At 44.2% G+C, this 19,593-nt stretch overlaps 1 protein-coding gene across 2 annotated transcripts in view; it reads left to right on the top strand.

The window, feature by feature from the left end:
- Window positions 1-18,755, top strand: part of SPEF2 (sperm flagellar 2) — a 176,564-nt gene extending 157,809 nt beyond the window's left edge. For both annotated transcript variants that reach the window (XM_068251235.1, XM_068251236.1), the window contains exons 31-37: window positions 48-154; window positions 2,726-2,908; window positions 6,101-6,193; window positions 8,299-8,472; window positions 13,604-13,801; window positions 15,373-15,498; window positions 18,553-18,755. In XM_068251235.1, the coding sequence (XP_068107336.1) occupies window positions 48-154; window positions 2,726-2,908; window positions 6,101-6,193; window positions 8,299-8,472; window positions 13,604-13,801; window positions 15,373-15,498; window positions 18,553-18,636 (965 nt within the window). In that variant the 3' untranslated portion in view covers window positions 18,637-18,755. The remainder of the gene's footprint in view (window positions 1-47; window positions 155-2,725; window positions 2,909-6,100; window positions 6,194-8,298; window positions 8,473-13,603; window positions 13,802-15,372; window positions 15,499-18,552) is intronic.
- Window positions 18,756-19,593: the final 838 nt, after the last annotated feature.

Here is a 19,593-nt window from a genome sequence, read left to right on the forward strand (position 1 = left end):
TGTTTACGTGTGCCTGAAATAAATACAAAGGTTGTTTCTCTGAATAGGTATAATATCTACCAAGCAATTAGCAGACATTCTTATGGACCTCACATTGGTGAACGTTGGAGATGACGCTCTCCCAGAGCCCTGGATACATCTGACATTTCCTGAGGTTTGTTCAGTCTTCCCAATCCTCCTCACCCATCTTATATTTACCTACAATAAGCTTTATTTGCCCTCCGAGAACAGGAAGAATGGCTTCTACCAATGTGGAGACTTGTAATGTAGTATTCATATAAAGCTTGGCTTAGTGCCGGATACCTTCTGGCTGTATTTTGCAATACATAAGTAGGAATCATAACTATTTGGTTTGGATGGAGTTACATTTTACAGTGGAACTGTAACCAAGGCTACCCCCTTTCCCATGAGAGGTTATTTCTCCAATGGATCATCAGGGTGGCTGATATTGTGGTGAAAGCCCTTCCACAGTGTGATGTCATGACCATGGCCCTGACAGTTTGCTGGCTGTGTACCTCGTTGCATTGTGGGAAATAACAGCTTTTTCCAACTACCAAGCAAGCAATATCTCCCTCTGTGCAGGGCCGGATTACCAACCAGGCAACAAAAGCAGTCGCTTGGGGCCCCATTCAGAGTCAAAGGGGCCCCATCAGCACATAAATCAGCCCTCGCCATCCTGTCAGCGGTGGCTGGATGGTATAATGGTTAAAGGGACTCCGAGCAGTGCAGTAACTATGGAAAGATGCATATCATTTTAAAACTCTCTTTCTCCTCTTTCCAATGATATATAAACCGCCGGCCTATGCCTTTTAGTTTTCGCTATTTTCGCGATCGAAATCGCGGCCACGGCAATTTCGCAAAAATAGCGAAAGCTAAATGGCGTAGGGTGGCAGTTTATCTATCATTGGAAAGAGGAGAAAGAGAGCTACAAAATGATATGCATCTTTCCATAGTTACATTGTATTACACAGGACGACTTTTCTCCAAAGTCAGCAGCTCGATTCAGCACAATGCAATGAAATATAAGGAACCCAGGGGGATATATTTACAAACATCATGCTGGTAGGTGTGAGGATGTAATTCATTAGTTGTCGGTATGCTTAAAGGCATACCCACAGGCACTGCTCGGAGTCCCTTTAAGGGCTCTGCCTCTGACACAGGAGACCAGGGTTCGAATCTCGGCTCTGCCTGTTCAGTAAGCCAGCACCTATTCAGTAGGAGACCTTAGGCAAGTCTCTCTAACACTGCTACTGCCTATAGGGCGCGTCCTAGTGGCTGCAGCTCTGGTGCTTTGAGTCCGCCAGGAGAAAAGCGCGATATAAATGTTATTTGTCTTGTCTTGTCAAATGATGCCGTTCGCTGCTGATTGTCTTCAGAGCCAGGCTCTCCTCCTAGGTCGCCATCCTGCTACTGTGCACTCTGCTGCTGCCCACTCCTCCCTCCCTTCCCACAGAGAACCACAGCTGCAGCAAGAATGATAGCAGCAGATGGCAAACGCTCACTCACCTATCCATGATCCAAGCGATAGAGATCCCCTCATCTGAAACCCATCTGTCTCTTCTACAGTGCAGCCGCTTGCTCTGCACTTCCTGATTCTCAGATCAGACAGGAAGTAGGAAGTAGTAATAGTAGTAGTAACAGAGCGTCAGCACTCTAGAGGAGACAGATGGGCTCCGGATGACGGGACCTCTATTGCTTGGATCGCAATAGGTGAATGTGAGTCATCTGGTGCTGTCATTCTCCCCCACTGTGGCTGCCTTCTCTGCTGGACTAACCTACTCACTGGGATGGAAGCTGCATGGTGGCTGTCTAGTTTGGGAGGAAATTGGTTGTTCGGTGGTGGGGGTGGTTATGTAATTCTGTCTGGGGAACGGCTTCCGGTTTGGCGGTGTCCAGAGCTTTCTGCTATTGCCAGGCTGGAGATGCAGGGGGAAAGTGCTGCTGCTGTGATATCTGGCACCCTCTTCACAGGGGTGCCCCAGCCCCTGAGTGCAAATGTCCCAGCCATTCATCTCTCACTCTGCATTTTGCCGCTGCTATTCCCTGCATTGTGCACCCACAGAGGAAAGCGGGCTGTTGCCCATAGCAACCAGTAGATCGGCTGCCCCGGTGTGTGCGGCATATTGCTGTGCAGCTGCAACTTCTGATTCTATTACGACATGATGGGGGGGGGGGGCCCAAATCAGTTACTTTGCTTAGGGCCCCATTTAGCCGTAATCCGGCTCTGCCTCTGTGCACATAACTCTCAGTAAACAAAAATGCCATTCAGATCACCTGGCAGAACTAAAGATGTCACCACCAGTGATACATTTTAGAAATAGGAAAGATTTTACAATGGGCAACCACTGACTAAATAATCTTTAAATGAAATAAGCAATATATGTATCCTCACTCTCATGTGGCCACATCACCTCTCTACAACTGAAGTATTTAGCAGATTTTTTTTAACAAACTTACTTTGCAAGGTTTTTTTTTACAACTTCCTTCCTGTTTGACACCGTGAGTTCAGATTTGAGGCCATGGTGTGGTCTATACAAGGAATAAAGAGATCGTCTTTTCTGAAGGAGCCTTAGAGTGTCAAAATGGTCGAGGTTCTAATCTTTCTTCAATCCAAAACTGAAAAACGTGGGTGAAATTACATTTGATCATTATAAAAAACAGACTTGGTTTACAAGCCCCTCATTTCTTGTATATGGCAACTATGACTAATCAAGACATGTTACAGATCCAGGATATAACCTCTGCCCTGTCAGCGGGATCAGACTTGGTGAACTGGCGCATGTTCCTGTTGGCAGCATCCTTACCCTGGCCCTACCCGTCAGTGGCTCAGCTCCTGGAGACACTGGAAAGGTTCCAGACCGCAGATCACAACTCCTCTGGAACAGTCAATGAAGAGACTTACAATGAGGTAATTAAACACCAAATTAGGGTAACTATTTATAGGCCATTACTATCATAACATAATAAAAATAATTTTCTTAAAGAAAGGGAAACGGGGGCATCCAGTTGATTAATATCTTGTTGCCAATTATGTGCATGTGTGGACTAAAGCCGCATCTACACGCATAGATGCGGCCGCGATGTTCCTTATCAACCAAGCCGCTGATGCGGCTCGATTGATAAGATCCAACAGGACGGATCTTGCTTCCGCCGATTCCCTGCTCGCTCCCCGCGAGGGGACAATGGCAGGGAATCGAGCGGAAGATAAGCGGGGACGAGCGGGGAATCGAATCCGGCACGCGCGGCGAGCGGGGACGCGGCGGGCACGTGCGGGGATGCGGAAGAGGCGATCGGGCAGCTAATCGAGCCGCCGGATCGCCGCCTCATCTACACGTGTAGATGAGGCTTTCAATTATTAAGACATTTATGGAACTTCAGATGGCCATACACAATGCTACCAAACTGATAAATGTTCCCATTTTTTTGATAACACAATGAATTATTAAAAGAAATCTAATGCAATTGATCAAATTTCCTGAACTTTTCAATAATTTGTTGGAAATGGGTGTAAATTATGATTAATTTTTTTAGAACTATTGTGGTGGATGGGTTTGATTTTTAAAGCAATAAAATCAATCAAGAAAACTGATTTAATTTAAAAGATCTAAATTAAAAAAAAAAATAGTACAGTGTATGGCCTCCTACTTGACTATACTCATCTCAGTGATCTCAGTAGATTTGAGGTCTTTCATTGAATTTGTCAGACTGATAAACATCAGACTGATTTTAGACTATTTACACTAGTTGAAATCTACACCCTGTTTTGATGCTGTTGTGACTGCCAGGGCGTAGATTTCAGCTCACCGCCACCTCGTGTGCCCGCCACGGCTCACTCGATTTCATTGGCTCCTGACCCTGTCTATCAATGTAAGCAACTCCCATTGGCTTACATTGATAGACAGGGTCAGGAGCCAATGAAAGTTTCTCCTGACCGGCTCACAGGAACTCTGCTATCCGCCGTTTGTGTTACCAGTGATCTCTGGTCCTTAAAGGAATTGTCAGGCAAAAAAAAAAAGAGATTCATTTATCAGGGGCTTCTACAAGCCCCATGCAGCCTTCCTGTGCCCTCGTAGTCACTCACTGCTGCTCCAGTCCCCATCCACCAGCTAGTTTCGTTTTTGGGCCGCATTGCGTACATTTATACGCATTCCCGCTGGTGCAGAAACATTAACACATACATTTTTTTGCGTTAGTGGTGCAACGCATAAAAATGTACGTGTTGCACCACTAACGCGTAAAAATGTATGTCTTAATGTTCCTGCACCAGCAAGGAGGCAGAGACCGCTGGTACTTAAGTAGTTAATGTGGGCCTGAACTCTTGCACAGGACAGAAGGAAAACATAGAGAAATCCACCCTGTATGTATTTAGAGAGTTTAGCCTGTCTAATTCCCCCTCATCTGTGACGAATCACAACTGTAATTTGATCTCGCGGCTGTGTAGCACAGGAAACTCTGTTGCCTTGGCAGAGCAGCTAATTTGTAAACACAGGATGTTAACAATATGGCTGCTTCCATAAAAGCAGGAAGAAGAAACACTGCAGATTTATTGCAGGAATTGTATCAGCTGTAACAAAGAAATGTTTTTTCTTTAAATGGTATTATGCTGCTGCTTATCTTTTAGAGTGGAGAGGAAGTTCTGAGTTCAGGTCTGCTTTAAACACTGACCATGTGATCGGGGGTGACAGTCAATTTTGGTTGAGCACGTGGGAGGAGAAAGGGTGGAGAACTGATGGCTGCATAGCTTTGTATTGTCAGGAAAGGTACAGAGCTAACGGGGTAACAGTTTTAGAAATATGTTGAAGATTCAGCTGTATAAAGGTACAGACACACACTGGTTTGAACTTTGCCATGGCAGACGATAACAACATTTGGGCTGAAAATCGAAAGTATAGTGACCACATGATGACTGCAAAAGATCCAGCATGCCTGATCTTTAGCAGATCTCTACGCCCAAACACTGCTCAATTGCATTGTTCTCCACTCTCCCCCACCTGCAGGAATCCGCTTTGTTGCATGCTGCTCATTCTTCCCCTGCCTCGTCCATAGCTACAGATGCGTCGCTAGTCTGGAGGCAGACGATGGGTCTGTACCGTATCGGCTATGCCCTGTCACTCAAGGGGTTGTGTACCAATTCCTGCTGGGTGACACCTCAGTTGTTACTTCTTCTCCAGTTCTTACTTCTGTTCAAGAGATAATTAATCGCTTGCAAGATTGGGTCACTATCAACCCTTGTGTAGATAGCTTAACATACATACAGTATGTGTCACGCCTGTTTTAATCCGTGCACGGTATGGGACCCGCATACACCAAACACACTGCAGTATCTAGGGGTAGTATGTGTCTTCACAGCCTTATTTACAACACACATTCACTCATCACTTCCTGTTATCTTTATCTTAGAAACACATCGCACATTGCTCGTTTCCTTACACAAGAAATTGACATGATTGTATTTGTCCTTGTTGTATCCTGCCTTGACTACTATAGAGTCCTTCTCTGTGATTTACCAACAAACACATGGACACCACTCCAGTCCATACTGAAACTGGAATGTACGGGCATTTTAAAAAACCTGTAGGATAGAGAGGAAAGTGTCACTCACCGCCTGTTTTGTAGTCCATCAGGACTCAAGGCTTGAATGACAAGGCTTATAAAATTTCTACTAAGATTTTGCGGAGGGGTTACTGCCTGATATCCTGGGAGCACAGAAAGGGTTAACCTCCTGTGTTCACCTATTAGCTCAGAAGTCGTCAGACAGATGACAGCTCAAATTACACTAGCTCATTACTTACTGGGAAAGGAGAATTAGACAGTCTGTTCTCTAGAAACACACACAGGGTTGATTTGCCTGTGTTCTCTTTGTCTCCTGTGAAAGAGTTCAGGGCCGCCTCCCATGTGAAAGAGGGCTTTCGGCTGCTCAGTGTACATATAATGACATTGACACTATTTAGCCCTATAATAGTATAACAGAACTTGTTTTCTATCAATAAAATTATTTTGTCCACGTTATTGTTTTGAATTAATATAATTCATATCCATGACTTTTTTTTACGTCATCATGTTTTTGTATTTTCTTATAATGTTTCTTTTCCCCCATAAGGTCAAGCTGTGGTTTACTGCTGAGACTGAAGAAGAGGATCCTGAAGATACAACAGATCCTCTACCATTTAACAGACTGGAGCATCTTCTAAAGGTACCGTATATACTCGAGTATAAACCGACCCCCAACTTTTACTTAAAAAAGCAGAAAAAAAATGATTGACCCAAGTGCAAGCCCTACTATAGATTATTATACGGAGCTGTAATTGTGTTAAATCCTAATGATAATTTTGTGGAAATGAAGGAGAAACCACAAAACTTGGTGAAAACAGAAGAGCAGTCATGTCCTATAGGCTCCATGGACAAGGATGGCTTTATTGTACGGCAACAGAAATATATCCTTCCTAAAAGAGGTTACAGTTCTCCTGAAGAGCTCACCAGCTATGTCTGGGACCACTTTATATGTAAAAGTGCTGCAAGTGCTGAAGCCTTCAGATAGGCCTACTGGCTCCTGGAGAATTAAGAACTGGTATGTGTTAGGTAAATCACCACCAGGCCTTAGAACCTACACGCGTCAAATGTTAACTCACATCTCATGGCAGCACGAATGCAGATTTCAGCTACATGGAAGGGCAGGGAACCTCCCGGTGTAGGAGGACATTGTATATGTCAGATCCGACTTATGGAATACCTGTCCTCTCTGCTTAATGAGACCTCAGGGCAATTTCTTAAAGTCTAGGACTTCTGGGATATTACTCATGAAACACCTGCTGAAGCATAAACTTGAGTGGTTGGTTCGCTATGGAATTTTGGCACAGGGTAATTGACTCAGAAGTGTCGTAGGGGGAATATAGTAGCTTAGGAAGAGTTGTGGTAGTATTACCATTATGTTTATGTTATATACTCAATTGCATTCTTTTAAAAAAGGGGGGACCACTTATGCTTTCTATCTCATTGGAAAATTCTCTTCTTTATACTTACAAGCTTTAACAGTTATCTCCACAAGTTGTTCTTTTCATTTCTTTCTGTTATCGGATTTGTCATTGTCATCATTTTCTTGTATTGTGATCTTCCCTCAATAAAGATTGCGTTACAAAAAAAAAGAATTGAAAAATAGATTGTCCAAATGTGACTGCTGGCACAGAGGACAAGCAGAGGCTGCTCAGACAATGACACCCCCCCTTCCCCCCGCGCAAGGAAAAGCTGTGTACCCCAGTCGGAGCGGTATTTCTGATAGTGGCGTATTGCATTTGAACTTGTATTTGTTTTGTTCATCTCTCTTAAATACCTTAGCACTGTTAAAAATGTAAAAAGGGGGGTAGCAGGCATGTGTAGGAAGCTCTTCTCATGCCCACCTTTCCCCCTGTTCCTTTAAAGGATACCGTAGCGCTGTTAAAAATGTAAAAACAGGGGGAGCAGGCCCACCGCTCTGGCCATTCTCCTCCCTCCCCGTCCGTTATGTTATAATGTCTCTCTGAAGTGACTTCCATGTCGGGAGGGTCGGTGAGCAGTGTGCGGGTGCTGCCCAGCGATGCGCGTCCTTGATCGTGAGCCAGGAGTGCTTTGTGCTTGATGTCAGAGCGCTCCCGCCTGGGAGCACCGGCACACTGCTCGCCGAGCCTCCCAACCCGGAAGTAGCGTTCAGGGGGACATTAGAATATAACGGAGGGGGGCGGAGGAGAATGGGGAGAGCGGTGGGCCTGCTTCCTTTGTTTTTTATTATTTTTTTATTTTTAACAGCGCTAAGGTATCCTTTAAAGCAAACCTATGATGTTTGCGTGGCACAAGTTTAGATTCCTCGGGAGGGGGAAGCTTCTGGTCCTAAAGAGGCTTACCCCATCCTGGTAGATTAGCCCTTTTTAGCACCAGGACCCTCAAAGAGCGGCCTCCCTACGCATGCGCGCTAGCTCCGTCCTGCTCGTGCTTTGGTGGAAATGGCTGAGCCCGATCGGTTCAGTGCTACTGCGCATACGGCTTGCACCTGGGCAGTAGTGTGGTCCTGATCCGGGCAGGCTTTTTTCCAGAGACAACATGGGGACGTGCTAGTGCGCCTGCGCAAGCTGTAAAAAAAGCTCTTTTTCGGGGGTTCCAACTTTAGAATGGGGCTACGGAGGAGGATAGAAGCCTCTTTAGGATCCAGAGGCTTCCCTCTCCCAAGGTTAGTCCCCCTAGGGGCACTTTTTTTCTTTAGGTTGATTGTGTTTGTGTCACATCCATATAACCCAATTTCATACTTGCGTGTATGTTTTTGTTTTTCAGTTTTTCTTTGACTTATTTGCCAACCACAGGACGCAGCCCGCTCTGCTGAACTACAAAGATATGCTGCTATATTTCTCTTCCCACCCCGATCCCACTGAAGGATTGTACCGAGCACTCAGCGTTGTCACAGGAAAACCAATAGTGCCTAAAGCAGATGACAGCATGCTTGTGAAGGTAGATAGTACACCCCCTCCATGCTGTGTCTGTGCCGCTTCCTGTATGTTACACTTCTATGTACTGCATGCAACCATATATACGGTGCACTGCCAACACAATCTGATTGTTGTCATCTGGTTCTGCAGAAAAATGTATATCTGATCACTTGATAAACCTAAAACTTACCATATATATATATATATTATTATTGATTGATATAGTGTCATCGTCTTTCTTGGTGCTCTACAGAGTAAAAACAAACATGGGTGCAAAAGGACAGACAATGGTGTACATAAATTTACAGACATTGGTACAAGGTATAGAAATGGTAGACAATATATAATAAATGTAAAATATATAATAAAGTGATTAACAAAATGTACAAGAATCTATGAGACACATAAGGATATTTATCACAGAAAGTAGACAAGTAGAGTTGTTTATCGGACCCCCTCCCCATCTTCTTCACTGCCTACACATACATGCCACTGACTGCACTCACTTTTCCCCTATTTGCTGTTATGCAGAACATGGAGGTGTGGCCTAAGTGTACTTGTAGCGGCGCCACCGTTTGAGTGACGCGACTAATAAAAATATCAGTAATTTACATTACCAATATTTTAGTACAGAGTAACCCGGCCCCTTTTTTCACATGAACCCTCCCCACCTAATACATAACTCTAACCCCCCCCTCCCCCCAACTAATGCCTAAACAATAACCCCCCTCCTAGTGCATAACACTAACCTCACCTCCTAGTGCCTAACACTAACCCTCCCTCCTAATGTCTAACACTAACTTCGCCTCCTAGTGCCTAACACTAACCCTTCCTCCTAATGCGTAACACTAACCTCCCTCCTAATGCATTAAAACACTAACCTCCCTCCTAATACCTAACACTAACCTCCCCTCCTAGTGCCTAACACAGATCCCCCTCCTATTGCCTAACACTAACCACCACACCTAGTGCCTACCACTAACCCCCTCCTTATGCCTAAAGGCACGTACACACGCCATACTGTAGCTAACGACGGGTCCGTCAGACCCTCCCACTGGGTGGGCGTTTTGCTGACAGTAGGATGTGTGTACACGCTGTCGGCAGACTGATAAGACTGTTTCTGACAGATCGGTGAGCGTAACAGTCTTATCAGTCTGCTGACAGCGTGTACACACGTCCTACTGTTGGCAGAAAGCCCACCCAGCGGGAGGATCTGACGGACCCGTCGTTAGTTACAGTATGGCGTGTGTACGCTCCTCAACACTAACTCCCCTTCCTAATGCCTAAAACTAGCCCCCTCCTAATGCCTAACACAACCCTCCCTCCCCTAGTGCATAACACAAACGACCCACCCAATGCCTAACACTAACCTCCTCATAGGGCCAGATTTATCAAGAGTGTCTGAGACAAAATATTGGTAAGTTTTTAGAAATCCGTGCAAAACTGTCTCAGGAATCTTAAGAAATCATTAGATAGTGCAGATTCCTTCTAAAACTGTTGTAAAATAGGAGGAGCTAGGAAGGTCTCTCAGACAGTGCAGTGTGTGAGGGGGAATTGCTGTTGCTGAGGTAACCAACACACCTGCTATATTAATAGCAGCGGGCTCTGAGGAGGAATTCAGCAGGTGGGAGGGGCACATCACAAATCATGTCTAGCCATCACTCTGCAATCATGTCTAGCCAGAAGTTCTACTTCTGTAGAACTGCTATCAAGCACTTCTTAATCTGCAGCAGTTTAGGAATGGATTTGCACTTTTCTTAACTGTAGTGCAGCTCTAGAAATTCATGCTAAATTGCTACTATTACCTAGGATTTAAGAAGGTTCTTATTATCATGCAGAACTGTTCTCCCTTCTGGTTAGAACAGGTTAAGAAGAAAAAACTGTCGGTAATGCGTTGATAAATCTCCCCCATAGTACCCAACAATGACTCCCCCCCCATCATACGCAACACTAATCCCAGCACCCATACGACCACTATTTGCAATCACTATTCCCCATGTAGTAGCCAATCCGCTATCTGCATCTGGCTCCCAACTCACTGCCTGGGTGCCAGATTACTGATAATTTACATTTGTGTCTATTAGATACCGGCCGATCCTCCTCTAGGCCAGCTTACCTTCTGGATATTTGCAGATTCCCTCCTGTATGCAGTAGCCCCCTACATGTTCCTTGCTCAGTCCCTTCTTCCATGTGTAAAGCTGGCCATACACTGGCCCGATTTGCCGCCGTGTCGACAGCAGATTCGATCACTGGGATCTAATTTGCTGGCAATCCTTTGCGCTACACGCCGAATTTCGATCCATTTCGTCCGATCCCGTCGATCGCTCCGTGCGGAAAATTACCGTCGATCGCCCGCGGGTAGGGAGCGCGTCGCTAGCGGTGTTCGAGTGCCCGACGACAGACGCAATAGAGCGGCAATACATTACCTGCTCCACCGGCGCGACTACCCCCGGTCACCCCTGCTCCGTGTCCGCGCTAGTCTCCGGCATGCTTCAGTTCCTCCTGCCCGGCAGGAAGTTTAAACAGTAGAGGGCGCTCTACTGTTTAAACTTCCTGCCGGGCAGGAAGAAGTAAAGCATGCCGGGGCCGGAGACCAGAGTGGAGAAGACAGCGGAGACCTGGGGACTGGAGTCGCGCCGGCGGAGCAGGTAATGTATGCGGGCGGGGGGAGCGGCGGCAGCACCACCACCACCACAACAGATTGTGAGCGGTTTCAGGCTGAAATCGGTTCACAATCTGTTTGCAGTAAAAGTAGCCATACGATCCCTCTCTGATCAGATTCGATCAGAGAGGGATCTATCTATTGGTCGAATCTGATGGCAAATCGACCAGTGTATGGTTACCTTAACATTTGCAGCAGCCCTTATTGCTCCTAGTTTATTACCTTCCTGTACAATGTGCAGCCTTTTTTGTCCATGTCCAGACGCCCCATGATCAGCAGCTGCCCTAAGCCACAGCCTATGTGGCCTTTGCAGAAATTTGTCTCTGCTCACAAAAAAGGGGCCAAAAGAGTATTTAACCCTTTAATACCCAACCTGAAATGACAATTACTTTTTTTCCGGAAATGGATTTTTGAATGAGTTAAATGAAGATTCAGACATTGCGATAGCGGAAAGTGCACAGTTACGTAATGAATACTCGAGAAAACATAACCACCTTGTGACTATGAAGACCATAACCTACATAACATAGTTTTGCAGGCACCGAGAACCAGTTGCAACGCTAGATACAGAAATATATCCTGTTGTTGCCAAAACAAAAAATCATATAAAGATTTAAGAATGCAACAATTACAACCTGGCCTGATGTACTTCACAGACCAAAACTAGTTGCAACCACATAGAAACACTTTCTATTATTGCTATGGGGTGCACAGCCTGACCCTGATAACAAAGTTATTGCAAGTGTTTGTGAAAATTAACTGATGAGATAAACAATTGTATCTATCTTCCTACTCCTTCCTACTCCTAAAAATGACTCTTTCTTTAGATGTCCCACGGTTTTATTTTAACTTAAAAAACCCCAAAAGTAGATTTAATGTTTTATTGTCTCTGCTCAATGACATAGTCTTCCCGTGTCCTAGAGCTAAAATATATGAACATCGACTTTTTTAATCTATCCTCTGCACTTGGAAGCTATTCTCTTTTAGGAAAGTTTTATAGCTATGATTCCTTATCATTGAGGGTTATGCTATAGTCCAACTATGTTCCAACTAGAGAGAAACCGTCACTTGCATACCTGAATGTTTTAAGGACCAGTTTCCACCAGGTGCCGGCGCCGTCTCCATTTCCAAATCAGATGTTACGAAGCCACAGCAGAAGCACTATAGCTGTGCCATGCACGGCTATAGGCATTCATATGCAGTATGAGGAAAATTACAGCCGGCACTGTTTTTTTTTTTTTTAGGCTGTGTTTCCACAATGCGTGGGGAAAACGTCCACCGCTAGTGGAAATAGGTCCAGAAAAAGAGAAAAAAGGAACACAGCCTAGTTATTTGCATGCCTGGCACTGTACATACACACCTGTACATGTGCACTTTAAAGGATGCTTAAAGAAACACTGAAGAGAAAACAAAAAATTATGATATAATGAATTGGTTGCGTAGTACGGATAATTACTAGAACATTAGTAGCAAAGAAAATATTCTCATATTTTTGTTTTCAGTTATATAGTGTTTTTTATAACATTGCATCATTCTCTAATATTTGCAGTTTACACACTACACTCAGCATTCTAAATTATTTTACAGAGCAGGCCAGTGAACTTTTGAACTGTCCTCTGCAGGGGAAAAAAAACAATACAGACAGACACTTAACATAACAAGCATCAATAGACAGAGTTCTCTGCAACTTTAAAAGTCGTGGAGCTCAATGGCTCTTTTGCATAGATAACAACTGGAGTTTCTTAACTCTTCCTGTACTGGAAACAATATTAGACTTATGTTTTATTTCTTAGCTGTACTACACATACAAATTATATCATATTTTTTTTTTCGCTCCAGTGTCTCTTTAACCCCAGGCAGTTACCTAAGGTAAGCACAGAGGTAGTTCATGTTGGATCCACATACATCCGTGCATTCCTCTCTTCGTTCCCCCCAGTCCCCGTAATCACTCCTTTAAAAATTTGACTTTTAGCTAATCCTGAGACTCCTCATGCAGCTTGTCGTCTTCAGGGTCCGTCCCTTTGCCTGTTCCTGGATTTCTTCTCCACATAGCCTCCTGGAAGTTCCTCCATGCAGTAACGAGTGATTCTGAGCTGCGCAAGTTTTGAATTGCACACGTGCAGTGAAAGGCACTCATTTAGGAGAGCTTACATTTAGTGTGCATGTGCGATACGGAACACATGTATGCACAGTTCTGAATATCTAGGCACCAATTAGGGAGACTTCCAGGAGTTTATTCGATGGAGGGAACCAGTCAATCATTAAGGCTCGGTTCCCATTACAGTGGTCCTGAAGGACCAGTTCAATGTCCGTTCCACTCCATTTTATCATTGTGTCCAGGGTCGGATGAGTTGCACCATAGGTGGATATGAGCAACACATCCACTCGTATGGAAAAAGGTAGCCAGAGGCTAAATTAAAAACAAAAACTCTGGAATATGTCAATAACAGGTTGCAAAAGAATGGTCAGTCACAGTATTTTTTCTCTGCAGTCTGTTCCATTGATTGGTTCACTGGAAGATTACCAGGAAAGAATTCTGGAGAGTGATGACCATCTTGAAAGGAGGAGCCCAGAAGAGGCCACGGTCTCGGCACAGGACGTCCTGCGGGTCTTCGAGCATGGAGTTGCCGCCAATGGGGAGAGTCATAGATTTTCCTCAAGAGGAAAAGAAGCAAATCATTACCACAAGGTCAGAAAATGTCATGTTTCGCTCATATTATCACAGATCTTTGGTAAATTTCTTTAGCAGCTATTTAGGCTTAATGTGTACGACAGCAGATGACTCCTGCCACCTTTTATACCAATGTTGTCCTCTGGCTGTAAACCTTTAATGGTCAGGATGTATATATTGTACATCCAGCTTTTTGACATTATAGCGAGAACACATAAGAGTTTTATCTCCACCTGGTTTCCTTTTGTAGCCCGACTCCTGAAGAGGAAACCAGAACCAGTAATGTGTCACTCTTCTACTTCTCTCACTATCAAACTCCACCCTCTTTGTGCTCAGTGGCAGAGCAGAGAAAGGTTGTCATTTATCTACAGCGAGAAAATGGGAAAAAGCATACATTGACTAGCAGTTTCACCAGAGCCGATTCTATTCTTTTCGCTGGGTGGACCTGGGAGGTAGGGCGGATGGAGGTGCTGTTGATCATGACTTGAATATCCAGGAGGTGTGGTGCAGAACGGAGTGGGAAAATGAGGAGTTTAGTTTTATCCAAGTTAGGCTTCAGTCCAGGGTGGAGGGGGAGAAATCGGAGATGTGGAGATAGATTAAGGTATCATTGGCTTACAAGTGGTATTTAAAGCCTAGGTAGGAGATGACTTTGCCGATGGAGGAGGTATAAATTGAGAACAGTAGGAGTCCCAGAACCGAGCCCTTCGGGACTCCGACCGAGAGGGGTGTGGGAGTTGAGGAGAAACCATTGAAAAAGGTTGCGAAGAGGCAATCAGAGAGGTATGAGGAGATCCAGGCCAGGGTGCTGTCACAAATCCCTAATTACTGTAGGGATTGAAGGAGATGGAAATGGTAAACTGTATCACATGCTGATGAAGGTCAAGGAGTAGCGGGATGGAGAATTTGCCTTCAGCTTTTGCAAGGATAAGGTCATTAACTACCTTGACGAGCTGTTTCTGTTGAGTGGGCATTACAGAATCCCGATTGTAGGGGGTCGAGAAGGGAGTTGGTGTTGAGGTAGTGTGTGATGCGTCTGTGGACCAATATCTACCTTCTTCATTAGACAACGTTTCTAGGTGTTTATTGACAAGCACCAACATACACAGGGCTTTGGCTTTATGTAGTCAAAGCACTGCCCCAAAACCAAGTATCTGCTACCAAAAATCCACCCACCCCGATTATCCAAGCGATCTTCACCATGGCAACCTATTTTGTCTGACAAGTGCCAAGCCTTCATGCAAATACAAAATTATGACATCACCAGGGGGCTGAGAAAAGTGTGGCTAGTTTAAGAAGGGTGTGGCAGGGGCAGGTGGAGGCATGGCATGAACAGGATGGACAAGGCTGAAGGAGGCAGTAGTACATAACCAAACACTGGGACTCACTGGGGCTCTGCAAACCTTCATTTGTAGCATGCTGCATTGCTGAAATAACAAGGCTATACAGTTTACATGCAATACAAGTTTATGTGAAGAAAAGGATCAACCTAACAACTCTGCAATGGTCATTTTTCAAAGGAATTAAATATCGGCCTTCACGGCCCTTTGACTTCGGGTTACCATAACCATATTTACTTTTCTCCACAGAGTATTCAGCACATATTTGGGGAAATACTCCCAGCAGGCAGTGCAGCACCCGTACCAGTTACATCTCTCCTCAAACACCCTATTTTCCATGATCTTGTGGAAAATTGCCAACTCTATAAACTCTCAGTAAGTAAATCCTAGACCTACGTGTGTTTTATCCATTTATTTTTATTTGGTAACCCATATCTTATACTGCCTAACCTTGGTATGTTATGTGATAATATTCCCTTTGTGCTATCTTATTTTAACTAATTGTGAGTGAAATGGTGCACTGAGGTGGGCCTTGCTATGGAATGTGATAAGCCGGACTAGGAAAATGTTTGCATTGATATTAGCGTTATTCTCAAGTTCTCAACCTGCTCAATTGGCCATTCTGCATATTATAGCACTATTATGGCACTTAGACTCAGAGATGAGTCATGAGGCAGTTCTTTTACTTGCCCGGGGCTTCGTCCAGCACCATAAGCACGGATGCGTCCCTTGCCGTCCTCCTGCTGTCTCCCGTTCAGCTGCGGTTAGCCCCGGTAACAGGCTCAGTCGAAGCCAGTCTTGGTCTTCTGCACATGCGCGGACTTGCTACGCATGCACAGTAGACCCGGACTGACATCACTGAGCCTGTTACCGGGGTTCACCGCGGCTGAATGGGAAACAGCAGGAGGATGGCGTGGGATGCATCCGTGCTTATGCTGCTGGAGGAAGCCCCGGGTAAGTAAACTTTCGTCATCTCTGAGTCTCTTTAAGGCCCTTTCACACGTGACAGAATTCGTATGCGAACTGCGTTTTTGCGAATTGGCATTCACTGCACATCTAATGCAAGTCAGTGTCATCGCACTCATACCATTAATGGGCATCCTTCGGTCTTTATACCATTGATGGTAAATTTACAAAAAAAATGGTAAAAAAATAAATAAAAGAACAATTGGTTTATTTCTTTCTCACGTAAAGCCACTGTGGAAACGGTTACAGCGGACCCAAACCAAACATTTTTTTAATTCAAAATATTTAGTTGCACCACTCTGACACATACAAAGATAAATAAACACTCCTTTAAGCCTATGAGCATTTCAGTGTATGCTTTTCACCCTTCTCTTTTCATAACTAGGGTTATACAGGTGGCAGCCATTACTTCTGAGCTTAGTAGGAGGTTTTAGATCATGGGTGTGTTTCAGAGGCGTAGCAATAAAGGTTGCAGAGGTAGCGACCGCATCGGGGCCCTTGGGCCAGAGGGGCCCCAAAGGGCCCTCCCTCAACTATAGTATTAGCTCTCTATTGGTCCTGTGCTCATAATAATCACTTCTATAGATGCTTTGAACAATGGTAATCATTAACAAACTGTTCCCCATCCCCTTCTTGCACCTCTGGCACTGTAGTTGCCATTGGCAGGTTTTGGTGCACCGTATCAATTGTTATGTATAGAGTGCTTGAGGGGCCCCACTGTAAAACTTGCATCGGGGCCCACTGCTCCTTAGCTACGCCACTGGTGTGTTTGTCATCAGCTGCCCTCCCTCACAGGGGCGTCGTCTATGTGAAATCTCACGCAAGCTGAGATCACCTCCCTGTGACATCATCAGTAGCAGCCTTTGTTTTATTTTTGTTTTTTATCTCCTCCACCAGTTTGCTGGAAAAATCCCGGGAATATGAAAGGAAGGGAGGGGTTCCTCCAATAAATGTAAGATATGTTATATTTGTCATCATGCAGCTGAAAAAAGGCTGCTATTTATCATTATAATTTAGAATATAGATTTTATTTCTGAAATCTTGTATTTTTAAGTTGGGTCCACTTTAAGAACCAGAAAGAAGAATCTTTAGAAAAGTTTAGGAAATTGCTTGATCTTATTTTCCATTCAGTTTAGCCAAAATCAAAAATATTTTGCAGAAAAAATTGTGATAGTTGTGCAAGCAAGTTTGGTATTTACATCATATACTGTAACTTTTTTGCAGGCAGTGTTGCCTAACACGCTGTTGCTTTAGGAATAGTTTTATTTATGAGTACAGGGAGTCCCCGACTTACTTACAGATGACCCGCCGATACCAGTGGCCTGAAAACGTAAAAGTTGATTCTGTGGGAACAAGTAAAAAAAATAGTTTTTGAGAAAATCGATTTTAACAAATTGAAAGAAAAATCTTTTTTAAACTTGGTAAAATTACATTTTGCTGCAGTACACTATACTCGATAGCGAGTTCTAAATTCTGTATACGGGGAGACAGAGGGACTCAGGGGAGACAGAGGGACTCAGGGGAGACAGAGGGACTCAGGGGAGACAGAGGGACTCAGGGGAGACAGAGGGACACGGGAGATAGAGGGACTCAGGAGAGACAGAGGGACACGGGAGACAGAGGGACACGGGAGACAGAGGGACACGGGAGACAGAGGGACACAGGGGAGACAGAGGGACTCAGGGGAGACAGAGGGAGACAGAGGGACTCAGGGGAGACAGAGGGAGACATAGGGACACACGGGAGACAGAGGGACTCAGGGGAGACAAAGGGACTCAGGGGAGACAGAGGGACACGGGAGACAGAGGGACTAAGGAGAGACAGAGGGACACAGGGAAGACAGAGGGGACACTGAGGGAACATTAAGACAGAGATGACACAGTAGGGGGACAGAGGGGGACACTGGAGGCACTGGGGGACAGTGATGGTAGTGTTTTGATTTATGGACAGATTTCAAGTTAAAGTATACCCGAGATGATTAAAATAAAAAATATATATACACACCCGGGGCTTCCTCCATTCCCCTATAGGCTGATCACTCCTCTGGCCTCCCTACCATCTTCCCGGGCTGCCTGGATCCTCCTCCAGGCGGCATGGTAATTCTGACAGTCAGCGCCAGATAGCGCAGTCCAACCACGCAAGCTCCCCGTCATGCTCCCATCATGCACCTGCACAGTAGTACTGCGGAGGCGCAGAACTCTCCCGGCAATGGGAGCACCATGGTAGCACCCAACTGTCAGAATTAACTGGCAGCATGGGAAGACGTCAGGGGAGCGATCAGCCTGAAGGGGGCTGGAGGAAGCCCCAGTTATGTATACATTTTTTTTATTTTAATAATCCCAGGTTTACTTTAAGAACGAACCTACAATCCCTATCTCAATCGTGACTACCTATGCAATAATAGTAATGGCTATTCTGCAATTTATAGAGGACAGGACCTAAGTCTATCTTTTTGTATTGCAGGACATCCAGGCCATTATACAGAAATCCAAACTGATACATCCAAGTGACGGAGACACACTGACCTCCAGCTCCAGCGGGCTGTAACTCTCACTTCATCAGGATCTGCACAGGCAATATATTTATAGCTGACTAATATGGGAAATGTGTATTATTTACATCTGTCTTTATGAGCCTTTGCAAAATAAAATACTCTGTATACTGTACGCTTCAATGTGTCTGAATAAACTCTGAATGACTTTCAGATATTAACCACTTCACCCCCAAGGGTTTTTACCCTAACGGACCAGAGCAATTTTCACCTGTCATCGCTCCTCCCTTTCATTTGCCACTTACTTAATCACTGCTTATAACACCGAAATGATCTATACCTTGGGTTTTTTTGCAACAAATTAGACTTTTTGGGGGTGATATTTGTTTTCAGTAATTACTTTACTTTCTATGCATTTTAAATGGAAAAACAAGGAAAAAATGGGAAAAAATACTTTTTCCAATTTCTTCCCCTATAGTTTTAAAATAAATAATGCTACTGTAAATAAAACCCACACATTTTATTTGCCCATTTGTCCCGGTTATTATAATGTTTAAATTATGCCCCAAGTACAATGTGTGGTGACAATATATTATTTTGAAATAAAGGTGTATTTGTTCTGTTTAGAGTTTTTAATATTTACAAGCTGTCAAAACCCCGAGCGGTTCTTGCCTTTTTCATGATTGCTAACTCAGTAAAGGACCAGCCCTTAAAGCATTGCTATCATATAAATCTGGTATAGTGGGGTCTGAACCCTCTGATTTACAAAAAAATAACAGTAATATACCCTCGTGCCATACATAATAAAAAAAAGCAATGTCCCTAAATATAACTGGTTTTTTTTTTGTTTTGTTTTTGCAAGTGTTTTATTTTGGTTACTATGGGAGGCAGGGGAGGGGAAAAGGAGGTATTTATTTACTTTTAGTTAATGTAAAAATGTGTAAAATTTAGTGTAAAATGTGTATTTTTATTTTTGTATGTATTTTTTTTTTTTATACCACTGGATGTCCTCA

This window comes from Hyperolius riggenbachi, chromosome 1 (genome assembly GCF_040937935.1).
Source record: "Hyperolius riggenbachi isolate aHypRig1 chromosome 1, aHypRig1.pri, whole genome shotgun sequence".
NCBI lineage: Eukaryota > Metazoa > Chordata > Amphibia > Anura > Hyperoliidae > Hyperolius > Hyperolius riggenbachi.